Here is a 10,806-nt window from a genome sequence, read left to right as displayed (position 1 = left end):
AAGAGGGAGACAGAGAGAGAGAGAAGAGAGGAAAATAATAGAAAATAGAAAAAGAGCTTATAGATTTTAGTATGGAATAAGTAGGCAAATTTTTTTTTTTTTTTTTTTTGCGGTATGCGGGCCTCTCACTGTTGTGGCCTCTCCCGTTGCGGAGCACAGGCTCCAGACGCGCAGGCTCAGCGGCCATGGCTCACGGGCCCAGCCGCTCCGCGGCATGTGGGATCTTCCCGGACCGGGGCACGAACCCATGTCCCCTGCATCGGCAGGCGGACTCTCAACCACTGCGCCACCAGGGGAGCCTGCAAACTTTATTTACTTGTGAATTAAGTATAACATATTTTATATTTACAGAATTAGTGTTTGTTTGTTTTGTTTTTAGATTTCACTTTGGATGGTGTTTTTATAGTTCAATTTGCAGATGGGTATGTATGATTGTTTTTTTTTTTTACTTCAGTACTACAGTAAATTTATTCTTTGGCTGCCAAAGTAGCCAGGAGGCTGTGTTTGCCCGGTCTTCCTAAGTCTATAGCAAATACCAGCTCCCTCTGCTTGCTGACCTCCTTTGGGCTTTCCCTTCCCAGGTGGGTGGGATACACATACTTCACAAGGATGTGGACCCAAAACAGACTACCATATATTTCTCCAGCAAAGATGGCTTTATCCGGGATCTGCAGAGAACTACAACTCAGGATCTGCCACCACGGTGAGCCCCCGCACGGCAAGGGAAGGAGAATGCTTACATAGAGAGAAAAAGGAAGTTGAGAGGGCTAGAGTAATCAAAGAGTCCATGGCTTTTCCTTGGCTGAGTCCCTGCCAGGAAGAAGAGAAGTGGTCTTCTTCCTGTTTGGCTCTGCTATTGTCACGGGGCACGAGAATGCCCCCTCTGGTCTTCCAGCTCTACTTAATTGAGGTTTCTGTTTATTAATTTTTTACAAGGAGATTCAGTCATTCCATAAGAATTTATAAAGGAAGCTCTGAAATAAAAGTTAAAACTGGAATGAGTTACCAAGAGATTAAAAAAATTACTTCTTTGATCTTATTAGAATAAAATTATTAAATAAGAAGCTCCCATTGTGTTTCTAGTCTGATATAGAAAGAGCTTGCAAGTCATCTCTACCGTTTTCTCAGTAAGAAAAAAGCTGAACAACTGAAAAGCAGCAACTTTTTTAGGTACATTAGAGAAGTGGACTCACAGGACAAATCACTGCCCCCAGAGTTAGAGAGACAGGCTTGCCCTAGCAGAAGTCCACTGCTGGAGCCAGTCCTGGTATGGTCACTCCAACTGTCTTTGACGCATGGCCAGAGGTTCAGCGTGGGCAGGCTCGAGAGATACAAATGGGGGATGAAGGTGGAGGAGGTTTCAGTGTTGGGGGGCCCTCACGCTTCTGTGACTTTCACTCCAGAAGCCCAACCAGGTTCTCTGGGCAAATAACAAGGAAATAAAACACCTTGTGCTTCTTCTAGGAGGAAGAAAAATACACCTACTTTGAAGTAAGTCCGGAGCATTCTGTTCTCTTAACCAAAGCCTGCCTTCCATGGAAACAATTTACTAGAGCCTAACCTTCCTGGGGGACTGGGAAACCCCATCTCTAAACCCCCTCTAGCTTGCCTGTCCCAACTAAGGGGAAAGGAAACAGCTAAGAAACACTTGTGAAGGTCACAGCCCAGGAACACAAGCCCACTACAAGACAGAGATTTAATCTCTGGGCTATAGAACCCTTCCCCTCCCCTGACATTTACTACCACATCAAGCTGGCATTTCTGGCCTACCTTGGCACATACCAGCTGGGAGAAGCCTTTAGGTGGACAATTGTGGTTCTTGCAGTAGAATGCCATCCATCAGCTTAAATTAGAACTGGTGGGACACCAAATAGCCTCCGCTATGATGCCTGAGCTGAATCTCCTGACCCCTAATGTTACCCCCAAACTGGGTTTGCCTCTTGCTGGGCCAAAAGATATAATCAAGCCAAAGAGCAGAAGGAAGGATTTTTTTACTTCCAACAATTAAGAAGAACACCGGGGATATTTCCCAATGCAGTGTCTCCCGAACAGCAAAATTGGGGAAGTTTTAAGCTGAGGGTACATTCATAGTCATGAAGGGGAAGAAGGTCACATCCTGCACAAGCGGAGGAGTCTAGGGCATAGGTAGCATCCTATCATCGAGTGTTGTAGCCCCTGGAGAGAGATTCCAGGTAAAATGGAAACAGAGAGGCAAAGGGCATTTTCTGCTGCCCAGAATGTCTCTAGCTTCCTGGAACTGGATTGAATTAAACCGAGTAGAAATGAACACCTGAGAAAAGATTAGGAAAGCAGTTGTCATATCTTTTTTTTTTTTTTTTTTTTTTGCAGTACGCGGGCCTCTCACTGTTGTGGCCTCTCCCGTTGTGGAGCACAGGCTCCGGACGTGCAGGCTCAGCGGCCATGGCTCACGGGCCCAGCCGCTCCACGGCATGTGGGATCTTCCCAGACCAGGGCACGAACCCGTGTCCCCTGCATGGGCAGGCGGACTCTCAACCACTGCGCCACCAGGGAAGCCCAGTTGTCATATCTTTTAAGGGAAGGGAAAGGTGTCCCCAAACTCAGAGTCATCCTCAACCTCTCCCACACATCCTAGAGAGCACTGCTATTCTCATGTGTGTCTCTTCCCAGAGTTAATAAGTGACAAACCAGGGAAAGGACTCAGGGCGCCAGGGTCAAGGGAACAAAGGTAACTGGGAGAAAGGTAACAGGGTAGCCTTGTTTGAGGAAGTTCCTGTCTGGCACAGGCTGCAACAAATCCATGAGTATGAGGGGCTTTAACCAGGAGTGGGTAAATTTTAGGAAAGAATAATTTCAGAAGGAAACAGCGTGTGGTCTGAAGGAGATCATTTATTCATTTATCTCTTTTTAAATTTCCCTTCACAAGTATCTAATTTCCATACAAATATTCCATAAAGGTAGAATAAAGAGATAATGGAACAATTTTAATTTGTTATAAAAGTCATTCATAATTACTTTAAAAGACACCCCTGTTTTTTAACTTCCTGTATCCTAAAGACTAGGACCAAATACCCTCCGCATTTTCAACGCTTACCCTGTGCATTTACAAATGAGAGACACAATATTTGCATACGTTAGAGAAGTTACCACAAAAGGACTCTTCTAGGCTCCCCTCCCATAAATACACTATACATAGCCATACTGACACATACTTAAGTGCACCCACACAGAAGATGCATGCAGCTCCCAGAAATGAATATGTAAAACGTGCACACACATCCAATCGCTTTTTAAATCTTCTTAAGTTTGTTGTTTCCGCAAAGTGATGACATCTCTTCTAAACAGACACTAAAGACTCTCTCTTTTCCCTCTCTCTTTGCCAGGCTAATCCTGAAAGGATGGCGGTGAAGGAGATCATGGCAGTTGCCCAGTTCCCTGCCCTAAGCGCAGAGGGTCCCTCTCAAACACTCTTCCATACAGGGCCAGAACCAAGAAAGGCAAAGGGGCTCCGCCTCGGCTCTGCAGACGTCCATCTCCTGAAACCCGATCAAAGAAAGCAAAGGATTAACTTCAATGCAGAGTTGGTTCCAGCCGAGAAGCCTTCTCTGACAACATCACTCTAAAAGCAACATGAAATAGTCAAAAGCACACAAAATTTGGAGTCAGAAGACCCCTGTTTCAGCTCTACATGTCTAATAGTATCAGAGGGACTTTGGATGAACGTGTAGCAAATAAATCTATTGCCCTGGGGATTAAGTAAGATAATGTATAAAAACGAGGATTTTTTTTTTTAATTCATGAAACACTATACAAGGTATCAATTATTACTATCATTATTATAACTATGTAGAATAATGCACCCATGAAAAAAGTTATAGATGCATTATTTAATGTATTCAACTTGGACCTTCTCCACTATGCAAAAAAGGAAAACATTAGTTGCCGGCTATCATTGGCAATCAATATTTTTATTTTAATTTTTCCATAATCTCCTTGTTCCCTTGGATATCAAAATCACATTTATGTAGAAAAATAAACCCCAAATTCTCCACCACAGCCTAAGGACAGTCTAGAACCACAACTTGTCTTCCATATCATAGCTTCTTTGTATAAGTTGCTTGAATAAGGTGAACGACAATGTTGCCATGTTGTCTCCTTATTTCAACGAGTTTCATTATGCCAGTCTACTGCATCTGTTCAAAGGAATTTATCCCCCTGAAAATCTCCTACCTCATAATGTCTTTCAGGGGCAAGCTGACTCTGACTAAGAATGATCTGTGGGAAAACATAACTCGTTCCAAATGTGCCACTGAGGGAGAATTCTTCAAACTTGGTAAAAGCTGACCCCACAGCCTCTCCACAAGTTCTCAGGTCAGTGGTTTGACACTTCAGTAATGTGCATACCTGTGTAGGAAAAGAAAAGTGGTTGGAAATCTTGGAAATATTTTCTCAGCTAAAAATCCAATTTCAAAGAATAGAAGAATATTTGTTAGGCTGCCTCTTAAGTAGTTTTTTTTTTCAATTGCAGCTCATAATCTATTAGTAAATCCTAAAATTAATTTAGTGAGTCAAGATTAGCCCTTTTTTCAATGAAGCAAAATGGAGTAGACTAGAATTTTCAAAATTAGAGTATGTTGGTTATAATTATAGCTATTTCTAATTCTGATTTGAATTATTATTATTATTTTTGTTTGTTTGTTTCGGTTCATGGGCCTCCTCTCACTGTTGTGGCCTCTCCCGTTGCAGAGCACAGGCTCCGGACGCGCAGGCCCAGCGGCCATGGCTCACGGGCCCAGCCACTCTGTGACATGTGGGATCTTCCCTGACCGGGGCACGAACCCGTGTCCCCTGCATCGGCAGCGGACTCTCAACCACTGCGCCACCAGGGAAGCCCTGATTTGAATTATTTTATAAAATGTTTGTTTCAATTAAGTATCTCTTTTAACTCAGTCATACATCTTGACTGTGCTTATTTATGATGTGAAATGGACTTCTTGCTCTGGACTCTAGATGAAGACAGTTTGCAAAACACAGCTGTAAAGTAACCTGACAGAAAAAGAGAGTAAATGGGGGTTGTAGCTTTTTAAACCCAGTCTGCTGAGAGCTAATCAATCTGCTTCCTGTTTTTACCTTGCAGCTCTAATTCTGTTTTCACTAAGACTGAACAAATAATGTGTTCTAGGGAGAAAAGTTCAGTGACAAATGTAACACCATTCCAATTACCTGAATCCAGCACAATTCTTAAAGAAATGCGATGATGACCTAGAAGACATATCAGTAGAAGAGCCATTCTAACATATTTGAGTGTTTCTACGTGTAAGTAATACTGGCCTTCCACCACGTGCAGGCTGTCAAAGGCACCTAGTGCGTACACCTCACTGTTTCATTTCTCAGACATCTTGTAAGTTAAGTGACAACACAGGTCTTTGTGACAAACTGTGTAATTTCCTGTGTTTCTCTTAAGCTTGGTGAAGGTGAACACATCAAAATAAATCATCCCTGGAAAATTCAACCGTTCAGATGAGAATGGCTTGACACCTCAGGCATAAGCACTCCAGTGAACAGCTGCAGAGTAACTGGGTTCTCTTCAAGGCCGGGACTTCAATTCTGAGAGCATCAGCTGGCCACTCTCTGTTTCCACTTCATAGTAATACACCTTGACAGCCTCCGGTGAGCAGATTCCACTTTCTACGGGTGACATAAAGAAACACAAATATTGGTTTCAAATTTTGCACGGTGACAAACTAATAGAATGACTTCCCTAAGAACTGAAATATAAAGTTATGAAAGCATAAGCATTTTCAAGATAAGGAGGGAGAGAGCTTTACATTGACCTAAATTCCAATTTGACTCTGAGTCCTCCGTATGGGACTGCTTACACTGAAACTATATGACTTGGATAGCTTTTTTTGTTTTTAACTTAAACTCCCCTTTCTTTAGCCAATTTAACAGTAAACCAGAAAATCTCTCAAACATGAAGAACAATTTTAGCTCTCCACTAACCTATCTAATTTATGTGTTTGAGATTCTTCACCTGGATCAATGAAGAACAAAGCTGCTTTACCTTGAAAGTGGAGGGGATGCTGCTTTACCTTGAAAGTGGATACTATAAAGGATAAACTCTAAAAACCTGATTAAGTCTAAAGTGATTTTATCACCTCAACAGCAAGATTTATTTCAATATTACTCGTGGATGTTAGCTGCAGCGTTCTTTAGCTCTGGCTTTGCTTTTTTTTTGTAACTTGAATTCTAACTCCAATTTCCCCTCGCGTGAAACTGAGAATATAACGTTTGCCTCCTTCTTTACTCCCAGGAATAATGTTCCTTAAATAATGTTGGTATAGAAGCCCATGCTCTTATTAATTTTGGGACGTTGGAGTTGATAGAAGAATCTTTAAAGAAAAGCGTGGCTTGAAAATGAATGAAGGCTTCCCAAGACTGTGGCTGCCTGTTGGGGCAGAACCAGGGTGAGGTACGTGTCATGTGCATGCTCGTGTTGTGGGTATTGGTAGCAAGCAGGTTGACTCCCAGGGCTCGGGCTCATGCCGAGTGGAAGGGGACCGCCGAGAGGAGGGGCAGCGTGTTGTACCAGGCCGTGGGGTAGAGAATGCTGTCAACCTGAAACTCTTCCACCACCATCACAGCTGGGTCATGAGAAAAAATGTCAAAGCAAGTGAAAATGCCAAACTTCCCAAAGGGAGAGTCAAAAGGCACAAGTTCTGAGTCCTTGGGGAAATCAAATTGAATTTCAGGTGCAAAAGATTGTACTGTTAAGCGAAACGCAAAGAAGGGGAAGATTAGTAAGAAAACTGTCAAATAGAAGTGATCAGTATCTTCAAAATCTTTTCTCGCGCGCATGTTGGTGTGCATACTTAAAACTGTTACACATAAATTAGTGTAAATTATACCCAGTATACCACTGTCTGTGAGTTTTCTCACTGTGACATTCATCAGAACACTTCATTTTCCCACAGCCTATGAATCAACCAATGAGTTCATATCTACAAATGATATTTATTTATTTATAATTAATTAATTAAGTTATGGCTTCGTTGGGTCTTCGTTGCTGTGCACGGGCTTTCTCTAGTTGTGGCGAGCTGGGGCTACTCTCTGTTGCTGTGTGTAGGCTTCTCATTGAGGTGGCTTTTCTTGGTGTGGAGCACGGGCTCTAGGCGTGCGGGCTTCAGTAGTTGTGGCACGTGGGCTCAGTAGTTGTGGCTTGCGGGCTCAGTAGTTGTGGCTCGCGGGCTCTAGAGCGCAGTCTCAGTAGTTGTGGTGCATGGGCTTAGCTGCTCCGTGGTATGTGGGATCTTCCCGGACCAGGGATTGAACACGTGTCCCCTACATTGGCAGGCGAATGCTTAACCACTGTGGCACCAGGGAAGCCCCTACAAATGACATTTAAAAGGTGAATATTTGTCTTAAAATCACTTGAAATTTTGAACCTCACAAATTTCTGATGGTTTTCCACTCTATTCTTTAAATACCAACAGCACTGTCCATGTGAAGTCTAACACGGTAATAAAATAAACTTTGTCATGTCTCCCCATGGTACTGCTAGGTCTATATAAGTGAGGTGACGTAGATTGGAACTTAATTTAGACAATGTAATAGCTAAACCTTGTTAATTAGTAAACCATTAGAATTTTTTTTCCAGCCTGATTATTGCTACCAAACTCCAACTACCTTGGGCTCAGAACAGCCTTATGTTCTGCTCACGTTTCTATTTGGCCTGATGTGTGCATATGTGCTCAGGCAACACCCCACCCCCACCCGACCAGTGAGCATCCCAAGCTCCTCGGCCCTCGGCTCAGGGGGTAGCCCATCCTTCATCCCCAGGTGATCGACTTGAAGGCGGCATGTGGCTGATTTGGAGTCAAGGAAGGCTAAGGTTTTTGCAGGGTTTCTAGGAAAGAGGAATGCAGTCTTCCTCTGGATTTTGTTGCTATTAGGATATGTACTTTGTGATGAGCAGCCATGTGGCTTCTGAAAGGACAGTCATCCTGGGAAAAAGTTGTAACAAAGGAATAAGAGAGCTAGAGGGATGGATGACATCTTCTGGGCCTCTGAGGGACAGACTGCATCGGAAACTAGACCTACCCTTTCTATGATTTATATTTTCTCAGGTACCTAAGCAAGGAAATTCTGTGCTGTTGTTGTTTTTTTAAGCCAATTTCAGTTGGGGGAGTTTTCTATCATTGCAATCAAAAAAGTCCCAATGAAATGAATGACTACAGCTTAATACCAAGTGTTACAAAATTGGGTCAAAAAACCAACTCTAGTACTAAATCTTGTGATGAAACTGAGCATTTCTCCTTTCTCAGTGAATATTAAAATCCTCGTGCAGCTATTAGCACATCTGCTTTAATAGTCTGATAGATTTGGGCTTCCCTGGTGGCGCAGTGGTTGAGAATCTGCCTGCTAATGCAGGGGACACGGGTTCGAGCCCTGGTCTGGGAAGATCCCACATGCCACGGAGCTACTAGGCCCGTGCACCACAGCTACTGAGCCTGCACGTCTGGAGCCCGTGCTCCGCAACAAGAGAGGCCGCGATAGTGAAGAGGCATGGGCACCGCGATGAAGAGTGACCCCGCTCCCCACAACTAGAGAAAGCCCTCGCACAGAAACGAAGACCCAACACAGCCAACAATAAAATATATAAAAATAAATAAATAAATAGTCTGGTAGATTCTATTTTATGACTGATTCAAATTCAGAACGCTTATACGAAATCAAAGTAAGTTATATCCCTTTTTCAACTAAAGGTAATAATTCAGAACCGCATTCACAGTTCCCTCACCAGCATTCACAGACAAATATACCTAGATATCACAAACAAAAGAAGTAAATCGAGGGGCTTCTCTGGTGGTGCAGTGGTTGAGTCCTCCTGCCGATGCAGGGGACACGGGTTCGTGCCCCGGTCCGGGAAGATCCCACATGCCGCGGAGTGGCTGGGCCCGTGAGCCATGGCCGCTGAGCCTGCACATCCGGAACCTGTGCTCCGCAACGGGAGAGGCCACAACAGTGAGAGGCCCGCGTACCGCAAAAAAAAAAAAAAAAAAAAAAAAAGAGAGAGAGAAGTAAATCGAGCTTAGCTAAGGCACAAGTAATTCTCACCTTGTGGTAGGGGGCCACCAGCCTACCCTCAGAATCAAACACCACATCAGTGTTGTATTGGTAACGACCATCAGGGGGACACTGAGGGTCACTGGCATTGCATGACTTCTCATCCCCAATATTTGCCACAATGTACATAGAGTTGTCCTTGGCCAGACAGCTGAGCCTTTCTTGCACTGGGCTGCGGCCAAACCTAATTCAATAGATACTGCCTTAAACTCACTGTGTGTTAGTGATTTGGGAACTTCCAAAGTGATACTTCATTTGCCCGTTACCTATAACACACAACAGCTCTAGGTTAAGAATCAACAGTAAAGATTTAAAAACTCACATGTAATACAATCTTCTTCTTTATGAAAACTAACCTATTTTTTAACTGACAGATTCAGGATGGCAGTGCAAGACTAAAGCACAGAGCAAACTGAGGGGGAAGACGAGAAAGAAGAGAAGCAACACATTTTCTTATGATGTTCTTCTAGGAGCACAAATGAAGGGCTTGAAATTTAACACTTTTCTAATGGGGAGGACCTTTTCCATAATCCAAGCCACAGTCCTACTAGGAGGCAGTATAGAGTTGGGCCCAGGCAGATCATCTTCTACAGAGAACAAATGCAGCATTAGGTACCAGAAATATTTTTAAAAAGGAAAGAAAAGAAAAGGAAAAAAGAATTTCACTATGCAGTCTCCGTGTCCCCATTTGTCAATGCAACACAATAGCTTCCCTTCTATCTTAGAGGGCCCTTGAGTGAAACCCTGGGATAAATACAGACTATGAAATTGCTTTTTGGAGTAATGCCCAAACCACCCACCTTGGGGATATTTACCCTAGAAATAAGAAGGGAGTGAGGTGAGGAAATAGCTGGGATTATAGCTGGCTTCAAATAATTGAAAGATTCTAATTTGAAGAAGATGAGTCACGTATCTTAATATACGATAGGCGCAGTATGAACACCAAAGGAAGTTATAGATAGATGATTTCAGTGGAAAATAAGATTAAAATTTCTAGCAACCAGAACACACTAAGAAGTGGATTCACTAGTCACTGGAAATTTCAAGTATAAGATGGTGCTTCCAGGCACTCAGAAGTCCATTCCGTTAGTGTGGCTCAGTGGAAATGGCTGTGCTTGAATTCTAGCCAGGCTAATTACCAATTGTGAAACCTTAAGCTCCCTTCTTTTCTTTTCTTTTCTTTTTTTTTTTTTTTTGCCGTACGCGTGCCTCTCACTGTTGTGGCCTCTCCCGTTGTGGAGCCCAGGCTCCAGACGCGCAGGCTCAGTGGCCATGGCTCATGGGCCCAGCCGCTCCGCGGCATGTGGGATCTTCCTGGACCGGGGCACGAACCCATGTCCCCTGCATCGGCAGACGCACTCTCAACCACTGCACCACCAGGGAAGCCCTCCCTTCTTTTCTTCATATTTAAAATGGGAATAGGGACTTCCCTGGTGGCGCAATGGTTAAGAATCCACCTACCGATCCAGGGTACATGGGTTCGAGTCTTGGTCCGGGAAGATCCCACATGCTGCAGAACAACTAAGCCCGTGTGCCACAACTACTGAGCCAGCACTGGAGTGCTGGCTCAGGAGTTTCTGTTCTGTTTGGTAACATAACAGCATGCTCATACACTGCAGCGATAAGAGTGTCCAGTGCACCAACACTCAGGACAAAAACAGCTAAAATGGTACCACATTTTGGAAAATATGATATAATCAT

At 43.6% G+C, this 10,806-nt stretch overlaps 1 protein-coding gene across 1 annotated transcript; it reads right to left on the bottom strand.

Annotated features, from left to right (window-relative positions):
• Window positions 1-3,368: 3,368 nt before the first annotated feature.
• LOC137204868 (vascular non-inflammatory molecule 3-like) lies at window positions 3,369-10,806 on the bottom strand. Its single transcript, XM_067702888.1, is given in 6 exon segments — window positions 3,369-3,523; window positions 4,211-4,383; window positions 5,294-5,667; window positions 6,456-6,746; window positions 9,084-9,289; window positions 10,661-10,806. Coding segments are annotated over 6 exon segments (1,320 nt in total). The 3' UTR covers window positions 3,369-3,393.

Source organism: Pseudorca crassidens, chromosome 13, assembly GCF_039906515.1.
Source record: "Pseudorca crassidens isolate mPseCra1 chromosome 13, mPseCra1.hap1, whole genome shotgun sequence".
NCBI classification, from domain to species: domain Eukaryota; kingdom Metazoa; phylum Chordata; class Mammalia; order Artiodactyla; family Delphinidae; genus Pseudorca; species Pseudorca crassidens.
Note: the sequence above shows the minus strand (reverse complement) of the source record. Positions and strands in the feature narration are given on the sequence as shown.